The sequence below is a fragment of the Sorex araneus genome, chromosome 4, assembly GCF_027595985.1.
Source record: "Sorex araneus isolate mSorAra2 chromosome 4, mSorAra2.pri, whole genome shotgun sequence".
Taxonomy (NCBI): Eukaryota; Metazoa; Chordata; class Mammalia; order Eulipotyphla; family Soricidae; genus Sorex; species Sorex araneus.
This window is the reverse complement of record NC_073305.1, coordinates 47,490,108-47,512,863: the sequence shown is the minus strand read 5'-3', so window position 1 is coordinate 47,512,863 and position 22,756 is coordinate 47,490,108. Positions and strand designations below refer to the sequence as shown.

The following is a 22,756-nucleotide window of genomic DNA, read 5'->3' as shown; positions in this document are numbered from 1 at the left end:
TGCTCAGAGGACCATATCCAGTGCTGCAGTTCAAACCAGGATACAAGGCAAGGCACCCACCATAAAATTTGGATTTAATCAAGACAGCCTTGTTACTGAGCACTGTTTATTTTATTTTATTTTTTTGCTTTTTGGGTCGCACCTGGCGATGCACAAGGATTACTCCTGGCTTTGCACTTAGGAACCACCCCTGGCAGTGCTCAGGGGACCATATGGGATGCTGGGATTCAAACCGGGGTCGGCCGCGTGCAAGGCAAACGCCCTACCCGCTGTGCTATCACTCCAGCCCCTGAGCACTGTTTATTAACAGTGGAATGGTGATATGGGTAAGAGATTTATTCTGATCAAGGCCAAGAAAATATACTTAGGGGGAAAAAAACGGCAAAAGTTGTAATCCAACAATTTAGTTACAGGAAAAAAATCACGTAGTTCACTGCAGTTTAGAGGTTATCGTGCTGATGAGAGTAAGCCAGAGGCAGGACAAATATCGGATGATCTTACTCACCTGTGGTATATATAGAAAATGAATCAAGGGGCTGGAGTGATAGTACAGTGGATACGGTGTTTGCCTTGCACACAGCTGACCCAGGTTCAACCCTGGCATCCCATATGGTCCTCCAAGCACAGCCAGGAATAATTTCTGAGTGCAGAGCCAGCAGGAATAACCTCTGAGCATCGCTGGGTGTGACTCAAAAAACAAAACAAACAAAAAAAAACGGACAATATCAGTTGATATCAGGACAATATATTCCTTGGATACTGGAATACAAACCTGAAAGTACCAGGTTTGAGGGGAGGTGGTGAGAGAGATGAATAGGTTGGCGGGAAGTAACATGGGAACCTAAGTTGGAGGTTCTTGAGCACATGAGTGCTAAGGGAGGTCACAGCATGCAAGAAAACCATATTGTCAGTCAACAAACAGTGGAAGGTGGTTGGGGAGGAATGTCAGAGCAGAGGTGACATGGTGAGGAGGGTGGGTCATGGGCATTTCAGTGACAGTAGTGTGCAGTAACTTTGTAACTTATGGTACATCAGTATCATAAAATTAAACATTATCACCATATTACCTGAACTATAATAAAAACTTTGTTTTATGTTGTAATCTAGGGGACCAGAGGGATAACACTGAGGGCAAAGTGCTTGCCTTCCATATAGCTGACTTTGGTTCTATCTTGGCCACCCCTGATGGTCCCCTGAGCCCTGCCAGGAGTGACCCCTGAGTGCAGAGCCAGGTGTAAGTCTTGAGCACTGCTGGGTGTTCCCCCTTTCAAAAAAAAAAAAAGTTGTAATCTAACATGTAATTTCGATTGTTTCCCTGATCTTTATGCAGCTGTTTGTATGAGATGATATGCTTGGGACTAGGTGCTAGGGCAGCAGCTGCTTGAAAAGTGTGTTTCACCCTAGGGTTTCTGCTTTCAAGCTCTTTCAGCTCCTTTCAAGCAGTGATGATAGTTAAGCTCTTAGACCCTAACAATGTGCTTGTTACTTTTTTTTCTTTTTGGGTCACACCTGTCGATGTATAGGGGTCACTCCTGGCTTTGCACTCAGAAATTACCCCTTGCGGTGCTCAGGGGACCATATAGGACTCTGGGAATTGAACCCGGGTTGGCTGTGTGCAAGGCAAATGCCCTACCCACTGTGCTATTGCTCCAGCCCCCTTTAAGTTATATTTTTTTTATGTTTAATTGGGCTTATTCTATCTTGACTGTCTTCACTGTATCACTGTCATCCCGTTCATCGATTTGCTCGAGCAGGCGCCAGTAACGTCTTCATTTGTCCCCGTTGAGAGCTAGTGTAGCCCAATGGCGTCTGCTTGCTCCAGGAACATGAAGAACATGTTGTTACTGTTTTTGGCATATCAAATATGTCACGGGTAGCTTGCCAGGCTCTGGGCTACTGACTGCTCCTGCTGTGGTCTGGTTTTTCCACCACTCGTCTCCCAGATTGTCTGCCGTCTCCTTGCGGTCTCCTTCCCCAACAGACCAGCGCAGTGCGAGTCCTGAGTGCCAGGGGAGCGGAGCAGTGGCCGTCAGCGCATGCGGAGCCCAGCCCGGAACGCAGGGACCCCTTGACTGTCTTAGGCCAATATATTAATTTTTTTTGGCTTTTTGGGTCACACCCAGCAATGCACAGGGGTTATTCCTGGCACTTCATTCAGGAATTACTCCTGGTGGTGTTCGGGGGACCATATGGGATGTTGGGAATCAAACCCGGGTCAGCCGTGTGCAAGGCAAATGCCCTGCCCGCTGTGCTATCGCTCCAGCTCCATGTTAAATTAATTTGATAGTGCAGAATTTAGAAATGTTTTGCTCCCGGCAAGGCTGACAGGTAATGTGTGAGCTGAAGGAAAGTGACTGGATATTGGTCACATTTATGTGAGAACATTGTTATCCTTCTCATAGCAAAGAGCTGCCATTGTAGTCTCCTCTGCTTGAAGTGAAATTATTTGGATTGTAGTGCAAATTTGAAATCAGGCAGATGTGTCAGAATGTATCAGATAGCAAACCTGGGCTACCTAGAATCAAATATTTCATGTACTTTCTTGCCTTTAGAAGGGTATAAAGATGGAGGGATGACTTCTTTTTTTCTTTTTAAGAGTTGACTTATAACAAATTATGATACCCATTGGTGTTTTATATTGTAATTGTTTTATTGAACATTTAAGTCATTGGTGCATATGACAGTATTCTGAGAGGTTTACTCATATCATGGGTTATAAGATCAAGGACATAAACTTGAATGGCTGAAAAACTGATGATTTACCAGCTGTGTTCTTCCTCTTGTTTTTAAAGCGTTGCTTTTTGGATTCCAGGTGGGAGTTTCTGTTTCATTGCTTCAACTAATTTTACTTGGTTTGGTTGCAGGAGAGAGAAGCACTTCCTGGAGTTAAGTCAGCAACCTAAAATATTGATGGCAGTGACCTTGAGTCAGGGCTGTGTGATCAGTCATCTTTTATCTGAGAGTGGGGCTTGTTGGAGTGCTTTGAGGGACATGTATGTGTCAGTCTTAGCCATCATTGACAAGATGGGTGTCCATGAAGTCTGTGTTAACTTAGGCTATTTTGTATCAATAGTTTCCTTCCCTGGCCTTTTGGACAGGATAGATTGACCAACTATGTGGCCTACATGGGTCAGGCCTCTGTCTTTGTCCTAATGAACCTCATTGCTCTCTTACCAGGAAGAGGAAGAACAGGAGGAAGAAGATGATGATGATGAAGATGATGACACTGATGATCTAGATGAGCTCGACACTGACCAGTTGCTAGAGGCGGAGTTGGAGGAGGATGACAACAACGAGAACGCAGGGGAGGATGGGGACAATGATTTTTCTCCCTCAGACGAGGAGCTAGCAAACCTTCTAGAGGAGGGAGAGGACGGGGATGATGAAGACTCTGATGCAGACGAGGAAGTGGAACTGATCCTGGGGGACAGTAAGTCTAGGGCTGACCATGGGACTGAGCCTTGGCACCCAGGGAAAGATTCTTTTCCTGTGCCAGCACAGCCCAGAGGGCAAGCTATACCAGGGTTCTGTGCCCATAACTGTAGTCTCTCTACTCTCACCCCTTGAGGACCAGCAATTCCACATCTCTAATAGCTGCTTTTCCACTGGACTGTGTAACCAAATGGCTGTTATCTCTTACCTGGAAAACAGAGATTGGCAAGCTTTTCTGTAAAGGCCAGATATTATCTGCTCTGTGGGCTCCATGATCTCTGTTGCAACTATTTTAACCCTACATTTGTAGTGCAAAAGCATCCAGAGATAAGGTGAACAGTGTGGTTGTGTTCTAATGAAGTTTTATTAAAAAACAAAAAGTTTTTTAAGGTTAGGCCTGTGGGTTGTAGTTTGTCAACCCCTGGTTTTGAGGACTGGTCTTAGAATGGGCAGCCAAAGAGTAGTTTTTCCCAAGAGACATAGCTAGAATCATCATAAATAGCTGCTGTGGGTTATTGTACCTGCTCCTTCCTAAAATTATAAAGAAAAATCCTCTTGTGAGGAGCCCTTTCTTGATGTTTGCTTTTCCTAATCCCTCTTAAAGGCCAGGGAACAAAGGTTTCTCTTTTGTTTGTTCTGTGCTTTACCCCCTTACTCTAAGTTAATGAAAAACAAGGTCCAATTTTTCTGGTAATTCCTCAGTAGGACAGGTTTGTGAAGTTAAGTTGCTCTGACTAGGTTGTGAATTCTAAGTAGGCCATAATGATCCTAAGGGTCTGCTTAGCTCTGCAGTTATACTCTGCATATTCAAGAAGATATACTTGGCAGCATCTCTGTGACATGTGTCACATTGACAGAATCATGCTTGCTGTGGTCTTGGTTTTTCCTAGTGCTGCACTGCCTGATTGGGGAGTAATCCCTGTGATATCCAGCCATTTTTCATGTAGCTAACCTGGCCAGCATTCATATAAACATGGTAGGTATTAAAGTTAATATGGTAGCCACTAACTACATGTGGCTACTAGTATTTTAATTAATTGGATTAAAAATTAGGTTCTTCATTTTCATGTGTGTCTACATTTCATGTCTACATTTCAAGTTCTCCGTAGTCACACGTGGCTGCCATAGTGAACTAGAGAGAATATTTATATCATTACAAAAAATTCTGTTCTGGCCTAGGTTCAACAAATGCCACGCTTCTTTAAAGTAAGGGCGTGGTTTCTGTAAGCATTGGTGTTTGGGAGTAGGAGAAAGAGTGTATGAGTGTGTCTGTGTTGGGAGAGGGTGATTGCAGTATATATTTAAGCATACAAAAGATTCTACTGTTCTACAGTGACTTGAATCTATATTCTTTAAGATAAATTTTCTATGTGCTTCTAAACTTTAAGATTGAGGGCAAATGGCTTTGGGGACATTGTTTTTTATATATCTTTGTGACAAAGTTTTATTTTGAGAAACTCAGAGGTGGGGACACTGTGAGGAGGGGCCCATCTGTTGTTTATCAGAATAATACGGAGGTCAGGGGTGATCCAGTGGAGGACTTGCTTTGTCCCTAGCCATGTTCAGAAGGTAATGCACTGAGGATGAGAGAAACATGACAGTATTGTTGGGAATAAGAAAGAAAGTTTCATTATTTTATTTTTTGGGGGGGGGGGTGTTGAGGCCACACCTGGCAATGGTCAGTGGTTATTCCTGGCTTTGCACTTAGGGGTTACTCCTGGAGAGGCTCAGGGGACCATATTGGATGCTGGGGATTGAACCCAGGTCGGCTACTTGCAAGGCAAGCGCCTAACCCACTGTACTATTTCTTTGGTCCCACAAGGCAAATTTTAATGAACGTTTTTGTTTTCTGTAAATAGTAAGATGTGGAGTGCAAGTTCTGTTTCCCTTCAGTTACAAATTGCAAAGAGGGGATGCAGGTTATATTCCAGCTGGTGGTAGTACCACTACATGAGATTATCATTTAAATTTTTCTAATTTTTAATTTGAAAAGTCACTAATTTATACTAGACCTGTAAAATTAAAGCCTTATTTTTAGCCTGTATGGAAGTTTCTTTCAAGTCCAGGAGGTATTGGAAAACTTGTTTCTGTTACAAGAATGTTACTTTAAGTTGGTGGGAATATTTATTGGTGAAAATGCCACAATACATTGACAACCTGAAGGTATTCCTGTTTGGGCTCTAGAACCAGGTGGAAGTGTAGATATGGTATTTGTAGTGTTTGCTTCATTGTTTTCTCCTCTGTTGTTGATGTGGTACAAACTTGGGACCTACTCTGTCACTGAGCCACATCCCTGGTCCTGTTTCCTGTTTTCCTAGAGACAGGAAAAAAGGTGCAGCTTAAAACAGTGGGCAAAGGGAGTGTCCACAGCATCCTTGGTTTGCCAATAGTTTGCCTCATGTTAATGCTTTGCTGTATTACCTCTTCTTTGGGGACTTATGAACCCCTTTCAGGACATGATGAAAATCATTGACTATAAAAAGCCACATCATTTTCCCTACCTTTGTGTAGACTCTGGCCTGGTTCCCATAAGGGACCCAGTGATTGGTTCTAGATGCAGAACTCTAGCCCTAAAAGAGACACCCTGACTCAGGTCTTTCTGTGTTTCTATTTTTTAGTTAATAAACCTGCATGTAGTAGAGCAGAGGTTCTTGATTAACTTGATTAAACTTCCTGATTAACCTCACTGTCCTTTTTTGGGGGGGCGGGGGGGCGGGGGAATCACTCAGTGACCCTCTGGAAATCTTTTTGTTTTGTTTTGGTGGGGAGAGCACATGGCAGTTCTTATGGCTTACTCATGACTCTGTGCTCAGGGATCATTCTTGGTGTAGCTTGGGAGGACCAGATGGGGTGCCAGGGATTGAACTCAAGTTGGCTTTATGCAAAGCAAGCACCCTACCTGCTGTACTATTGCTCTGTCTCCCCACCGGAAATACTTAACTGCTTCCCCAGTTTTACTTGAAGCTATTATTACCCTGTTCCAGTACACATTGGGAGCACAGTTATCACCCACTTTAAAAAACACTCTTGTAGAACAGAAGTTTTTGCGCTTCGGGCATTGATTTAAATCAACACTGCCCTTACCTCAGAGACTTTCAAAAGGGGAGATCTTGACTAGGAGCTTGGATTGCATCTCTTCAACATTGAGAATGACAAAGAGCTAAGGAAAGAGAGAACCATGACATGACCATGAGGGGAGTTAGTTCTTGAAGAAGATTGTACTATAATGCTCGGTCCAGCTGCATTTACAAACCTCTGAAGTCCTACAGGGTTGATGCCTTTAAGTCTTAGTAATAATGGTCTGAGAAATGCAGGCACATGGGTCTGGCATTCTTGACTCATAGAAGACATGAGCACTGCACTGGGAAATTACTCTGAGTTCTACCTTAGCTCTGGGAGAAGTGGCCCTCCACAGCCCCCCTGCTGGCATTTCTCTTGGAGCTTTTGAACCAAAGAAGCTAGTGAAGCTTAGTGTGGCTTTGCTGTTTCAGATACTCGTCCGTTTAGAGCCTCGAATGCTCTTTTCATTTCTTTTGCTAACTATACTTTCCTTGGTTTTACTTTATCTACTCTGGTTTTCCTAAAGATCATAGTTAACAAAGCAGAAAGATCCTCAGAACGTGCATTTTTCTGTTCTTTGAAGTTGTTACTCAGGTGTCTGGTATAGGTGAGCAAGGGATTCTTTGGAACCAGAGGCTGCCCCTTTCCTCTGGGAACTCCACAGCCTAGGAGTTCCAGCTGCCCATCTGCAGACTGGTACAGGTTCATAGGTGTTGACAGGTTGGAAACCACTGGTCTTCTCTGTAACAGTCGGCCTGTAGACCGATACCGGACTGTTACTAGGGCACAGGTGTTAAAGGTTGAAGAATGCTGCCACAGCCTATGGGCATTTGCAGATCTCTAATACAGAATCTGCCTGTTAGTTACCTAGGGACCTTGTTCCTGAGCTGTATGATCCCAGTGGGCAAGATGACCTTTCCATTACCTTTATTTTATTAGATTTATTTGCTTTTGTAAACTAGATTTATCTATCTTTCTTAACACCAGAGTCCTTGTGAACTAGTTGCAACTATATTTCTCTGTGACTCTGATCAGCTGTATCCTCATTTGAAGTGTTTTATTTTCGCTCCATTTACTTTCTCCTCTGAATCTTTCCAGAAGTGTTACTGTGGTCTGTTCCTTGCTGGAGGCACATGGTCAAGGAAAGGGCCCTGGATGTGTTGGTAGTATGGTGCTGTGTTGGCAGGCTACCAGCTTGGAGTTTCTAGGCATTCCTTGGTTAACGCTGCAGACTGACCTCCACCTTTTGTTTTGGTTTTTGGACCATACTTGGCTGTGCTTAGGGTTCACTCCTGGCGGGCTTGGGGGACCATATGTGGTGCTGGGAATTGAACATAGGCTGGCCACATGCAAGGAAAGTGCCCTACCTGTAGTATTGCTTTGACCCAGGCCTGTACCTTTTTTTTTTTTAAGACCATCCTTGGTGGTGCTAAAAATGTATCCCTAGTTCTGTGCTCAGGGGTTACCCTTGAGCCAGGGTCAGGGGACCATATGTGGTGCAGGGGGTTGAACTGGGGTTAGCTGCATGCAATGTAAGCACCTTAACCTCTGTGATCTCTCTGGCCCCTGGCCTGCACCTTTTGGGGAATTCTCCCCCACCCCCAGATTATAATAAAAAACTGAAATGAAGGAATCCTAAATTGATTATCTCTGCCCATATGAGGTCTTCTGAAAGTGGCTATAAGGAGTTTAATAAGAGAAATGTCTCTCATTGGGCTTAGTCTATTAGTGGTTCTAGGGGTCAGACAGGCCTGTGCCTATCTGTGAAGGGCTCCAGGTACCAAAGGGCAGTAGGGGCTCCCTCACTGCTTTCTCCCTTCAGCCTTCCCCTTTGCTGCCATTCAAAGCACAGAGGTGGAAGCAGAAGGCATCTTATCCTGTCCAGGCCCTTAGAAAGGTAAGAGAGCAAAGAGGTCCCAGGGGTGACTGCCACTGGCAACAGTATGTTCTCCAGAGCCAACTCCAAGGAGTTAATTGATGTGTTTTCTTATTTCTGGAAGCTGGTGATTAATTAACCTTGCTCAGGCGTGAATTATGTCTTGTGTGGGTGCTTCCTTCCTGAAAGGTTCTTATAATTCTTGTGCGTAATATAGTTTCTCCTTTTTCTTACCTTTCAGGCGACAGCTCTGATAACTCTGATTTGGAAGATGACATCATCTTATCGCTGAATGAGTGAGGAGCTATCATCATGTAGAAGAGATTTTGGCAGGCGAGAAACTGAGTCAAATGAATTCAGAACATTTGAATTTCCTTCCCTTTCAACCCAGGGCTTTCTGTCTTTTAAGGAACTGTATGCCCTGCATTCAGAGGATTATGGCTTGGAGAGTCTCATTGGAATCTGAGGGTCCTTCTAAAAAGTTAACCACCACACACAGAAAAAGACAAAAGGGGTTAGGCCCCAATCTGCTTCCCCCTTCTCCAAGGATGGACATCTTTCCTCAAGGGAAAAAACAAAACATGTCTCTGGGGTTATTTCACAATATATTTTCTTTGTATAATGCTCTTTACTTAAAGAACAAGAAATAGTTTTTTATAAAACTTAAAAAGAAAAAAAAAACCAGGCATTTATAACTGAGGGTATGAACTTATATCCACCAAGTCTCTTGTCCCTGCACCTCATTTTCTATGGAAGAAAATGATGTCTAAAGAACAATATAGAGGCATTTTTACATACATATTTAAATGAAAAGGAAAATCGTGGTTTCTTAAATTGATAAGGATTAAGAATATTTTATTATAAATATAATATATGATTTTTTAACCTGTTTTGTTGCCTCATATGCTGTCACAGGTTAATTTGTTTTTCTCCATACTAGAGGTGGGGGGAAGGCACTGCTTGTTTGCGGAGTAAATGCCCAGGTTCCCCCACCTTGGGGGGGGGGCAGCAAGGTCTTTGTGGATATTGGTTTTGTGGAGTTGAGGGAACTTAGGATATAAGTTCACTCCCTCTTTTTCTTTGTGATTCTTATTTTCAAAAATCCTTTTTTCTTCCCTTTCTCCCAATGTGGAAATTACAAATCAAAGGCCTTTTTCTTTAATGTAAAGTGTATTTATTTAAAAAAATACAAAATAAACAAGTCTGTCTGTTTGTTTATAGCCTTCCCCCCACAACCCCCCCTTTTTTTTTTAACCAGAGTGGGATCTGTCTGTTTCCTTGCAGCACTAGCCAGGCAGTGGAGGACGCCTTTCAAGAGTGGCAGTGCAGCATGGTGGTGAGACCAATTCTGCCCAACTAAAGCGTTCTGGGAGGGAATGAACAAATAGACTGTCCAGCCCTGTATAGTTTAGGGATGGAGGAAGGAGCTCGGGACACCATTTGTTAAGACACATTTCTCATGGTTTTTGGCCTCTGAATCAAGGTAGTTCCAGAGTAAAGATTTAATGGAGCTGAAAAATTAGGGGGTCCTGGGAAACTTTGGGGAGGAATGAGCTGACAAAGCTAAGGAATAGAAGTATTTTGGTCATCACTATAGATGGTTAACTGGCATTACTGTTTCTTGAAGGAAAGTATAACTGGACTTGAGCATGCCTTCTATTGGGCAACTGGGTTTGCGCATACCCAACAGGCCTCTAAAACTGGCTTCTGGTTAAACTGCTATCACGAGGGAAAGTACCAAGGTTCTCTTAGCCTGTTAACTGCTTTTCTTTCCCACTATACATATGGGTACCTAGTTTCTTCCTTTGATAGAAGTAGGATACATTTGGTTGTAAACAAGCAAGACAAGACAGCTAAAACACACCAGAGGCAGGGTAAATGCTACCAGGCTTCAGAGCACCAGACACTTGATCACTATGTGGGCCTGTGCCAAACAGGTCCCTTCTGGTCCTCTTGAGAGCAGAAGTCTTAACTTCTTTTTTAAAATTTAAAAAACTTTTTTTTTTGGGTCACACCCGGTGATGTACTGGGGTTACTCCTGGTTCTGCACTCAGGAATTACCCCTGGCGGTGCTTGGGGCACCATATAGAATGCTGGAAATCGATTGGCCGCGTGCAAGGCAAACGCCCTACCTGCTGTGCTATCGCTCCAGCACCTAAAATTTTTAAAACTTTTTAAGTTTTCATTGAATGAAATTTACTTAGAGATGAGGGGAGAGAAGAGAGGAATTTGTGTTCAAGTAGAATACAGCCCAGCTTGAAATCATCCTTGTCTCAGCTGAGTTTATGTTTTAGCTCAAGTGAGTTGTTAACATCTAACCAATGGAATAATCTGATAGCTGATGCATTAGAAGAAAACAAAATCAAGAAAGAAGTGGTAAAAGCAGTATAGTCATTAAGTCATCAGAGTCCTTATCTCCCAGGACTTTGCTTAGAGCTCTTGGGAGAGCCAACTGTCTCTGAGGTGGAGATGAGGCCTTTAAAAGAAAAGCAGAATTCTGGTTGACTTGGCAACAGACCCTTGGGAAAGTGCCCTAAGGGCCTAAGGGAACCAGCACCCCTTGTTCTGACTCGGCAGGGCTTAAGTAAATTACAAATGAGGCAAATTTTGTCTTAGGTTTTTTGCCTTTAAGCAACACCTTTGGCCATGCCTGAATCCCAGATAGAGGGTTCCGGTATATGCAGTTCAAGTTTTCTTTCCATGGAGGTGAGGGTGGAGATCTTATAAATTAGCCAGACCTCACCTACTTTCCTTGTGGCTGCCAAGTCATTTGTAAGGTCACAGAACCTGCTATATTTTAAAAACTAAGGGAAGAAAGTGATTGAGCAATAGGATCTTAGGAAGAATGGAGAAGGAAAAAGTTACATACTAGACTGATTTTTTTTTTTTTATAACTGTTTCTTGGGGCTTGAAACACTTATCCTTGAAGAGGGGTGGACAAGGCACGGGTTGAGATGTAGGTGATATATTCTGGATTTGAGTACCAGCAGCTCTCTATAGAAACTAATTCAGCAAAGCAGTTTTGGTCTGTAACCCAAGCACTTGCCAAAGAATTGCAAGAACTCATGCACTGAGCCTTCAAACCGTCTCTACATCATTTGCTCTGAATAAGATAAGGCACAATCCTGCTTGTGGCAGTACCAGATGCCCGGTGGTCTGCCCTCCCCTTGCTTAGATAAGTGTCAGTTGTGGCTAAGTACAAATAGGCAAATGAACATGTTTAATACTTCTGTGTTAATATTTTGTAATGAATGCACTTGTTCTCTCAGAAGCCAGTTGAAGCTCAGTGAACAGCATGACTTAGGTCTCATTCTGATCAGTTTCAAACCCCCTGTTTTTTCTCCATGCCTTTTCAGAGCCCCAGACTCCATCTCATAAACTTTGCCAAACCTCAGTTGTCACTTGTGCTAAGCTAGATTTAGTAGATCAGTCTTGTAGTGGTTTGCATGGTCAGTAGAACCTGAGGTTCCTTCCAATTATTTGATGTTGGTGGTGGGGAGTAGGGGGTTATTTTTTTTGGGGGGGGTCACACCCGGTGATGCACAGGGGTTACTCCTGGCTCTGCACTCAGGAATTACCCCTGGCCATGCTCAGGGGACCATATGGGACGCTGGGATTCGAACCCGGGTCGGCCTCGTGCAAGGCAAACACCCTACCCGCTGTGCTATTGCTCCAGCCCTATGGGGGTTAATTTAGGGGGTTCATTCTCTTAATGTAGTGTCTAATTCTTTTGGAACATCCAAACTGCCACAGAAACATTCTGAAGCATGGCATATGAGCTGTGTTTTATGGTTAGTTGCTATTTAGCTCTGGTTACCTGCCCTATTCTCTGACACTGGCTTCACCTGCCAGTGTAGCCATACATACGGACATAGAAACAAGTGAAGACAGTATTGAAAAAGACCCTTTCATGCCGTATTTGTTTTAGGGGTGTCTCCATGATCTACCCACCCCCAGCTCTCAAGCTTGGCTTGAGCTCCAGCATCCCCAGCAACTCAGTGAGTGTAAGCTCGTATTTCCCAGTGTCCCTACCTCCTCAATAGAGGTAGAGAGGCAAGAGGCTTAGGGACTAGGAAAATTTAGTCACATAAAGGCTTCTTCCTATCACAAATGTGAGTGGTATAGCATCTCAGAAATTCTCTTCAAAACTCCAGGAATAAATGGGCTTAGGCCAGGATTCACAACACTGGATCAGTATTAACCAACACCCTGCCATCAATTAGTGGGCTTCTAGTGTGCCTGAGTATGCCCTCCATCCTGGCTGAATCTAGACCCTGCAGTGTCAATATTGCACCACTTGCTCCTCATGAGGACAAGGCTGCATGCCTGGACACTACCTGCTTCCAAGGTGGCGTTAGGAACTGGCACTTTGTTCACTAGCTGCAGCTCCAATGGATTGGCAGTGGTTATGGTGGGAAATCAAATCCTGAAATCAGCTGCAGCTGCTGGCTACAGACCTCAGGCTCACCCGCCCCCATCCTTTGCATGGGCTGTGCTCTGGCTGACATTATGCAATCCAGCTCCCAGATTGAAGCCCACCTGCTCCGTCAAGATTAAAAATAAATGTGAGTACCTTTCTGCCAGTCCAGAGAACTGAAGGAAGGCTGAGAGCCTCGACAGAGGGCTTTTAGACCTGGCGGTGCTGGAAAGATAACCTGGGCATTTGTGCACATTCAATGAGAAACCTTCTATTCTTTGAGGAAAACTTGATTAAACCAGGACTCTGAACAGGATTAAAAATCCATCCTCTGACAAAAGCTTTACTCACAACTTTCCATACAGTTAGTCAAAAAATAAAAAATAAAAAAATACAGAACACAGCAGACAGTATCTCTTACACTAGAAATCAACAGACAGGAGTCCCTTCTCAGCGCTATATTAAAAAAAAAATACCAAAACTTAACTTAGTTTTGATGATGAACAGGACTTTGGCCCCCACCAAAGAAATCAAAATAACCCAGCAGAGAATTCAAACCAAGGAGGGAGTGGGGAGGGGATGTCAGATTTTAAAGTAACTGCTTTTGTGACACAAACATGGGCTGGAAAAGACAGATTTGGGCTAGGCAGTGTCTCTTACTATAACTATCACCATATGTTCTTCTTCTAGCTTGCCCAATGTCCTTAGTGCTGACTGGAGGTACTGCTGTGAGAAATCACAGGGTGGGAAGGCATAGAGCATGCCTGTGCTGTCTCTGCCCTTGGACCCACCCACTGGCAGGCTGATCACCCCTGCCGCCTGCTTCTGTTTTAAGTAGGAAACCAGGTTCCTGAGAAGCCGCCTCTGTAGGCCTGGCTCCACCGTGGGGATCCCTTCAGTGCCAGGTCCACTAGAGGTGGCCTGGGTGGCTAGGAGCACTGCATAGCCATTGGGGCTCCCCTGTTTGATGCGCCGGGTAACCTCATCAAGCTTGGGCTGGTCCAGTCGAAGGCGCTGGGCAATCTTCAGCTGTGTCAGCTTACTCCCAGAAATGTGGTCCTTGAGGAGCCCACTAATGACCCCTTGGTCTCCTTCTAGGATGTGCATAGATGTTGGGAAGCAGCTGTTTTTCAACACTAGAAGCCCATTCCACCCCAGCTGCAGTGTCTGGGCATACTCTGAAAGATTCTTGAGCTTTTTGGTCTCATGTTTTGGCTCTTCTAGAGGCTTGGGGTCAGCCTCCGTGGTCCGATGATTGCGCTCGCTCTCTCTTGCTTTCTTCCCATGAGAAGAGTCTGAAACCTCGTGGTGGTGGTGGTGGCTCCGCTCCTCAGCCCCGTGTCTGCTGTTGCTGAGGGAGTTGCCGCTACACTCCTTGGTCCCTTCGCCTGAGTGGTTTTCCTTCCGACTGCGCTCAGGAGTTCGGTCAGAGGCTCGATCTGCCTGCTGTCCACCCCCTTTGGTCCTGCTCCGTTCCTCATAAGGGGAGTGGGTCGTCCTCCCACGGTCACTGGAAAGGCTCCTCCGCTTCCGCCTCTCCTCCCAGGGCTTGGGCAGGCCCCGGTCCCCATCTCCCCAACGCTCACCACTCCGGCTGCGTGCAGAGCGGCTGTAGCCCTCTAAGCTGTTTCGGCGGTCAGAGCTTTTACTGGGGCTGGTCCAGTCCCCTTCCAAAAAGGTCCGGTCCCGGTCTGAATACAGAAGGTGTGGAGGGGTCCTATCCCGCACCCGTAGGTCAGCATCCAGGTTTCGATGCCGGTTATATCCATCTGGGAGAAGTTCATAGTGCACAGGGAGAGGGGAGGGCTGGTACTGCTGGGGATACCGAGTCTCCTCTGCTTTGGCAAAATCCACACGCAGCCTTCGGTCTGGACCACCCAAGGGAAAGCCCCTCATTTTAGCACAGGCGGCCTGGGCTGCATCCAAGCTCTCGTACTGTATATAGGCAAAGCTATCACCTTTGACGTGATCTATGGTCCGGATGCTTCCAAAGCGGTCAAACTCCCGGGCCAAAGCCGCAAGTGAGGTGTTGGGTCCTAGGCCACCCACCCAGAGGCGAGTGGTGGGGTTAGCCTTGCCGTAGCCTATCTTAATGGGGTTGCGGCCAATCACCCGGCCTGACATGGCCACCTTAGCCCTGTGGGCCATGTCCAGGTTCTGGAACTTGAGGAAGGCATAAGCACCACCCTGGCCTCGTGCAGGCCTTTTGATGACCACCTCCTCGATGATGCCGTACTTCTCGAAGGCCCGTCGCAGCTCCACCTCAGACACACTGTGGTCCAGGTTCCCAATGAAGAGGTTGCGCGTAGCCCGCTGGTCATCCTCGGGCATCAGGTCCTCTTCACACACGGCCGGATAGCTGTAAGGGCGCCCGCGGTCGTCATACAGCCCGTAGTAATCCAGAGCCCGCTCTCGGGACAGGCCTACAGCGGCTGCGGCAGCAGCGTCCAAGGCAAAGGCTGTGGCAGTGTGGCGGGCGCGGGGCTCCCGCAACGGCGGGGCGGCGACGGGGGACAAGGAGCGCTGCTTGTACTGGTAGCTGCTGTGCAGAGGCAGGTAGCCAAGAGGGTCGGAGGGCGTGGGCGGTCCCGGGGGCGGCGTGGAGGCGGCGGCGCTGCTGCTGCTGCTCCGCCGGCTACTCCCGCCGCCGCCGCCGCCGCGCAGGTAAACCGGCTCCACCTTGAGCGGGCGGTCGTACAGCAGCAGCTGGCGGGCCAGGGCGTGCTGGCGGGCCTCGCGTGCGTCCTGAGGGTGCCGAAAGTTCACGTAGGCCACGCGGCCCAGCTCGGGGGTGTGCGACAGGCGCAGGCTGATCTCGCCGAAGCGCTTGAACTGATGGAAGAGCCGGTCCTCGAGATGCTCGGCGGGCAGCGCGGGGCTCAGGCTGCTGATGAGCAGCGTCTTGTACTCGGGCGCTGCGGCTGACGAGCCGGGACCCGCGGACTCGGCCCCGGGCGGCGGCGGCGGCGGCAGCGGGGACGCCCGTGGCGACGAGCCTGAGGCGCCCGGATCCCCCGAGGCCTTCCCCCCGCGTCCCCCGCCGCCGGCGCCGGAGCCCGAGGAGCGGCCGCTGCTGGCACGATGGTTCGCGTCCCCGGCACCGCGTCCGTCGCGATGTCCACCCCCGCCGCTCCCGCGGGGCTTGTCGCGGGCCCGCGTTGGAACGGGGTGCTTGGCGCCGCCCGAGGCCTTGTGCGCCGCCCGCCGCCCGCCCGCCTCCGCCTCCCGTTCGCGCTCCCGCGGCCGCTTGGCTGACGACGACGAGCCGCGCCCGCTCGGGCTGGAGTCTCGCTCGCTCTGTCTCTTCATGGCGCCGGCGCGGCGGGCGGGCGGGCGGCCCGCAGGCCCTTCACAGCGGCGGCGGCGGCAGCCGCGGCTGAGGAGGCAGCGCCCCCGGCGCCGCCATCTTGGACAAAAGGACTCGGCACCGCGGTGTCGGCGGGGCGGGGCAGGAGTGGCGCCCAGGAGCGGGGCCTTGCGTTATCAGGCTGCGCCGCCCCCCCACGTGATTGCGTAGCGGGCGGGGCGACGGCTGCGCCGGAGTACGTCATTAGTCCGCGCCATCCTACACACCGGTAGCCTAGGCGCGGCTCAAGAGCGAACTCTGGCGCCACCGTGCGGTCAGTATACCTCAGAACTTAGCGGAGACGCCTCGCGAGATGGTGATCTGGGCATCTCCTACTAATCAGATCCCAGCCTAGGCCTTCCTGGGCTCTGGGTGTCACGGTGGTCTTTGCTGACTGAAGCAAAGTGGGAACTAGCACTGAAAGGCTGCTTTTTTTTTTTTTCGCTTTTTGGGTCACACCCAGCAATGCACAGGGGTCACTCCTGGCTCATGCACTCAGGAATCACCCCTGGCAGCTCAGGGGACCATATGGGATCCTGGGATTTGAACCCGGGTCGGCCGCGTGCAAGGCAAACACCCTACCCGCTGTGCTATCACTCCAACCCTGAGAGGCTGCCTTATTTAGCCCCAATTTCGTCTTTTGGCGGTACTATCTCCTCCAACAGATAAATCGTAATTCTCCATCATGGCATCTCGAGACGGGTCTGGGATGGCCAACTCTTGAGAACCTAAGCATGCAGCTCCCCTGGGCTCCGCACACATTTCTGTCTCTTCTACCTGCAACTATCCCTAAAATGTCTTAAGAACCACACATATACATAGAGGATAGCGCAACCTACTGGGGTTCAGGCACAGTAATCCCAAACCAACCTGCAGTTGAGTGGAACGGGAGGTTTCTTGACACCACCCTTTGCTGTGTCTGATTGTGGGCTGTAAGGGCAGGGCCTTGGACTCATGGGCCACAAGGCCTAACATAATAGGCAATAGTTTGTCAGGATTAGCTCTTGCTGACCAGTACCTTCCTATCCACTTCTAGGGCAGGACCTCTTCTGAGGTGAGAGAGGGGATCATGGTCAGGTGCCCATGTTCATGGGGAAACCTTTAATTCTCCAAGGATGCTGCTTGAGCCATCACCCAGCTTCAGCCATCAATGCAGCTCTTCCCAAAACAGAAAGTGCCTGGAGCTGCAGGGGTAGGTCTTAGAAGAAACACCTTTAATGTTGCACGACCTCTTGAAGTCAACTTCCAAAAAGGACATTAACTCTTTCATAGATAATCCTAGTGGCTCACTCCTAGAACAGCCAGGATTCTTTGTTCCCAAGTGCAATATGGCCTGGAGAACACAGGATCATAGAGCTAGGGTGGTAAGCTCGGAAACTTTCATCTCAGAAGACTCTGGCTTCAGCAGTGGATTTTCCCAGCACCTTTCAGAGGTTAAGGATACTGCTTGTCAGATCTTAAGTCCGTCTAATTTCCCAAACAGGAAAATCATGACCTGAGAAATAGCTCAACCTTCTTCTAATTTCTTGGTCCTGAAGAGGAACAAAATGTAGGACTGCCACACTGGATCTAATGCCCTTTACAGACACTGGATTTAGGAGCTGCACAAATGATGTCAAGTGAGGTTTCACCAATTTCCTGGACAGCAAAATTTAGTCCTTTCATCATGCGTAATCTGTAGGTCAAAGAGCCTCCATAAAGCTACAGCTCATGCGGTTAAGTACAATCTCACAGGTAACAGCTAAAAATCAAGACTCTTGTGGACACCTTGGGGACAAATCCATGAGACCTCAACTGGCATTTGTCTTAAACAATGGCAATCTTTTACTGCCTCTTTGTAAAGTCAAATCCTACTGATTTTGCAAAAACTGGAAGAGGTATCAGATTTGGGTCTGACAGTAGACTAAAATCCGATAAGCAAGTACATCGCTAGAATTGGCCAATATTTGGTGGAGGTAGCAAGGCCAAGAGTATCATTAGAAATGTGACTGTACTAAACATAGGCAAGTCACTGGTCAAATCACTGAAAACCACACTAGTCATTACCCCTGTTCTCCTAGCAGAGACCTACTATAGCCCCTCCCCCCTGGGTAGTTTCTGACGGCAGGGACCTAACCCCATCTTTTCCCTGGTTGCCCTCTAGTCCTGCATCATGCTCAGCCCCTTTGTCCAGTATTTCCAACACTGGTTGTTGAGGAACAAAAAAGAATATACCTGATATCTCTTTGTAAATTGGAAGCACAAACTGGTGGGGTCTTCAATATCAGTAAAGTCCTATTTCAGCATTTTAATTCTCCAAGGACAGCTAGAAATTTTCTTCCTTTAATAAAAAAATCCCAGACACACTTTGAAGTCCTAGAGTAAACCAGCAACAGAATAGAGTGAACACCCCCAACGGGGCTCTGGAGAGCCAGCATTAAGAAAGCTCCAGGCTTCACACCTGACACTGTCAGGAGCCTGCCTAAAAAATAAATTACAAAAGGCTGTTTTGGGAAAGATACAGACGAATTGTTTTTTGTTCCCCTCCCCTCAGGTGCAGCAGCAATCAGGCAGATTACAAATCAGTCCGTGAACTGGCTGCCTTGGGGGCATATTTAGGCATCAGTTCATTAATCTTCCGAATGAAGTCAGACTTTTCCGCACAGCCTTTACACGATTCCCCCCAGTCGTCCAGGATCTTCTTTAGCTCTTTAACTCGCAGCTTCTTCAGGTCCACTGTGCTCAGGTCAATTTGCTTGTCTAGAGAAGAGAGCAGGGAGAGTAGCCAGCTGCAAGGAGTGCTCACATACTCCCAATATTCCCATGGTAGATCAGCCCTGCATAGCCAAACCATTCCTTAAAACAGGCACCTCTTGGTAGTGGGGAGAGACATTTCCAGATACATGCAGGCATGTCAGTGGCCTCTGTCCCTAAGAGGGGGAAGGACCTAGGGCCCCCTTCTCAGGAAGGTTGCCCTTGTAACAGTGCATCTCAGATATGCAGGTTGTCAGGACAGAGATGGAGACCACATAGTCTTGTTATGTAAGGAGTGGGGGCTCCCATTCCCCCAGATGCATATTAAAATCACTGTAGCTATCGAACAGACTTACCTCCTGATTCCCAAACACAGGCCCTACTCAGGTCCTTGAATTGGAAACTTAATTTCCATGACCACTTGTGACCACAGGGACCCACTGCACCTGTCCCAGTACCACCCGCAGACCAGGTATCCTTGAGACAAGTGGGCAAAGGTCCTGGGACCTCAAGGCACAACACATGTGTTTACGTCTTACAGAAGAAGGCAACTACTTCTGGTCCTACCTCTATGAAAATGTGTACTGTGCTTTTCATTCACCAGAGACCTATTCAGTAAGAGATGCTGTGGTGCCCATGACTCAGGGACTTGACTCTTTGAGCACTTTATATTGAGTGCTAGGCCTTCCAAAACTGCAGCCAGAAAAAGCCTGATATACCCAAGCAGACCACATCCCTTCTCTGCTCAAAAACAAATGCTCCCAACTCAGACTAAAACCTTTATTAAGTGCTCTGTGACCCAACCCTGACTTTCTTTCCTTCTGGCTATCCTTGCACTGCCTATTTCCTCTGGAATGCACTTCTATTACATTAGCCTTTGCTGGATTAACAGCCATCCTATAATTCGCCTCATCTGCAATCAACCCCCCACATCCTCCCCACACACACACTTAGCCACAGACCACGCTCAAATATCAAATATTTGAGACCACGATCAAATATCATGGCCCATCGACCATCTGACTCTCCCAACCTTAGAAAATAAATTTAAGGTCTAAAGCCAGAGGTACACAGTGCTTGTTAAGCAAGGTCTGGCCACACTCACCATACTTCAGCTCACAGATCTGGCTATCTTTCTTCTTGAGCTTCTCGCATATTTTCTCCACAGGGATGTGATGTGACAGGGGCTTAGACACTTCATTGATGATCTTTGTGGCAGCATCATCTGTGGCCCCAATGTAGTAGCACTGCAGCAAGAAAGGAAAATGGCCATTAGGAGGTACTACTCAAAAGACTTTCCCCCAAATTATATAAATATTTCAAACCATCACCCTCTTCTCTGGGGTCTTATTTTTTCATGTGCTGCCTTTATAAGCAATTATAGATTCAGTCTTTATAAACCCTTGTCTCTTAATACATGCTCGACCCCAGAACTGACTGACTAAAGGCAGGCAGAGTCCATCTTGTTTTAGATCACACCTGGCAGCGCTCGGGATCACTTAGTACTAGAGAGCGAACACCCAGGACTCCTGCTTTTAAAGCCTATGCCCCAGCCCTTTGAGCAAAGGTCTGTACCTTCATTTATCTGTTACAGTTTTTGGGCCACACTTAGGGGTGCTCAGGGGCTACCCCTGGCGATACTTGGTGCTGAATTCATGTAGCCTGCATCAAAGGCCTGTGCTCCAGCCTATTGAGATATCTCTCCTTAAGTTCAAATTAAAAAAAAAAAATGTAGTACTGCTATTTATTCAGCCATTGAGTAAGCTGATTAAGTTCAAACCTTTAAGCAGAGATACAAGCCAGAGACTGCCAGGAAAACTAAGTTACAAAACTATTGTTTCAATAGTGCACTTGTCCTTAATTTGGCCCTACCACCCTTTCTACACAATTATCTTCTCTGCCTCACACATACTGAGCTCTTTCTAACGGTTGTGGACGAACACTAGTAGTTCCCTCTGCTTGGGAAGCTTTCCTCCAGCACAGAGATTGGTTGCTGTCTGAATCAACACTCAATCTTTGTACTTGGTCCCTTTTCTTCACGCCAACACATTTTTTGTCCTATTATTACTTATTTCCCCTGATATTTCCAGTTCCCAGCATACAACAGTTGTTTTATCAAATCTAACAGCATAAAAGACAATCACAACTGCAGGGATTCAGTCCTGCATAGTTCACAGAACAGCTGGCCTGCTGAATAGACAAGTGGGCAGGGTCACTGGCTACTTACTCACCAACCGATTCTCTTTGCTTCTTGCATCTCGGCAGAATTTTATTAGCTCTTTTTCAATTGAGGCTGGTGAGAATGTGACATCTCTGTCTTTGAGGTCCTGGTAAAATCTTCCCAGATAAGAAATGCAAACTGAAAAAAAGAGGGGACATGCTCAGCAAATCAAGTTGCACCCAATCCACCAAGGCACTCCACCAGCAATTTTTAACAGACACGAAGAGGTGAGTTTCTTCATCACCCATTTTTCCCAGGTGTACAGTACTCCAAGATGCTGGTGTCCCCTCTTACACCCGGACATGCAAGAACAAACATCACCCAATGACCCACAACAGGGCTAGTCCCTGCTCTTTCTATAAAGTTTAAGACGAAAATGAACACGTGTCCTTGAGATAGGTTCTCTGTGACCTCAGAAACGGTCAAACTGGAGGCCGAGGAGAAAAACGACAAAAATGCCGCTCTTTTGCAAATACAACATCAGACCCTGGGGTGTGGCTTCAAAAACCCTACCAGACCGGGCGCGGTGCCCAAGGCCGTCCCGTCCCGAAACAGGACAGGGCCACTTGAGAAACTGATTAGAATGGGGAGAGGACTCAAATCTCCGACGTCGTCTCAGTTTTCGGCCAAGTTTTCAGCACCCTTCAGTTCCGACGTTGTCCCCTTGGACCAATGTTTTTATGGCCCGGCACCTGCCCCTCCTCCGGTCCGCCGCCGCCCCCACCCGCTCCAATCCGGGTCTATCCGACGCTCCGTGTTTAGGTCGGCATCAGCGCCCCCGCCAGGCCGGCCTCCACACGCGGCCCCCAGCCCCGCCGCACCTTCGCAGTCGCCTGGCCGAAGCGCCCGGCTGCCCGGCAGCACGCTCAGAGCCAGCGCCACCGCTAGCCCGTGCGTAGCCAACATCCTCCTCCTCCTCCGCCGCCGCCGCCCGACTGAACCGCGCCTGCCGAACCGCACTGCCTCCAGATCTCGGCTGCGCGCCGTAGCTTCCGATTGGCGGGAGGCCCCAGAGCCCACCCACTCATCTCACATTCATTGGTCCACGCTCCTCGGAGCCCAGACGGGCGGCTCCACGCTGCCCATTCCTATTGGCTGGTGGTGTTGCCCGCCCACGGCCCTAGACAGTTGTCGGCTGCTGATTGAACCTGGGCGATCTGCAGGAAGCGGCCGCGGAGGCGGAGGAAGCGGCATGGGACGCCATCTTAGGTAGGGGCAGCGGCTTTGGCTGGCGTCGCGCGCCGCGGGCTGAAGTTAGCCTCGGCTCGTGCCCTGCGCCTGCCTAGTTGTGCGGCGCCCGCCTGCCCTGGGTCCCACGCCGCCCGAAAAGCTTTGTGAACTTCGCCAAGGCCCCTAGTTTGTGAAGTAGGTTAGAGGTGCTGGGGTCTACCGCGAGCGAACGGGAGTGCCAGGGCGGCCGCGGCAGGCAGCTGGCAGGGCTCTGGAGAGCTTTGACCCGTTTAGAAGTGTCAAGAACACCACCAGACTGCTGGGGCCAGTCTTCGGGGAATCGCCTCGAGCCCTGCCGACCGGTCCGAGCCTACCCCTCCGCGCAGACGCCCGCCGGCTTGTCCCCCAGATGTGGGACCCCTGCGGTCACGGGCGACCCACTGTGTAGACGCAGCCCGGGCAGGATGCGAGGCGCGCGGCCAGGATCTGGGTCAGTTTTAC

General features: G+C 48.1%; 3 protein-coding genes across 3 annotated transcripts in view; 1 reads left to right on the top strand and 2 right to left on the bottom strand.

The window, feature by feature from the left end:
• Window positions 1-9,593, top strand: part of DCAF1 (DDB1 and CUL4 associated factor 1) — an 84,970-nt gene extending 75,377 nt beyond the window's left edge. Inside the window, exons 23-24 of the mRNA XM_004615207.2 lie at window positions 3,178-3,430; window positions 8,610-9,593. Of these exons, the coding sequence (XP_004615264.1) occupies window positions 3,178-3,430; window positions 8,610-8,668 (312 nt within the window). The 3' untranslated portion in view covers window positions 8,669-9,593. The remainder of the gene's footprint in view (window positions 1-3,177; window positions 3,431-8,609) is intronic.
• A 3,519-nt stretch (window positions 9,594-13,112) lies between these two features.
• RBM15B (RNA binding motif protein 15B) lies at window positions 13,113-18,248 on the bottom strand. Its single transcript, XM_004615113.3, has one exon. It carries the CDS (start codon window positions 16,092-16,094, stop codon window positions 13,428-13,430), a length of 2,667 nt encoding a protein of 888 aa, XP_004615170.2. The 5' UTR covers window positions 16,095-18,248; the 3' UTR covers window positions 13,113-13,427.
• Window positions 18,249-18,431: 183 nt separating this feature from the next.
• Window positions 18,432-22,063, bottom strand: MANF (mesencephalic astrocyte derived neurotrophic factor). Its single transcript, XM_004615208.3, has 4 exons — window positions 21,907-22,063; window positions 21,096-21,223; window positions 19,970-20,111; window positions 18,432-18,870 (listed from the first exon to the last, which is right to left on the bottom strand). Exons 1-4 carry the CDS (start codon window positions 21,989-21,991, stop codon window positions 18,686-18,688), a joined length of 540 nt encoding a protein of 179 aa, XP_004615265.3. The 5' UTR covers window positions 21,992-22,063; the 3' UTR covers window positions 18,432-18,685.
• Between the last annotated feature and the right edge of the window lie 693 nt (window positions 22,064-22,756).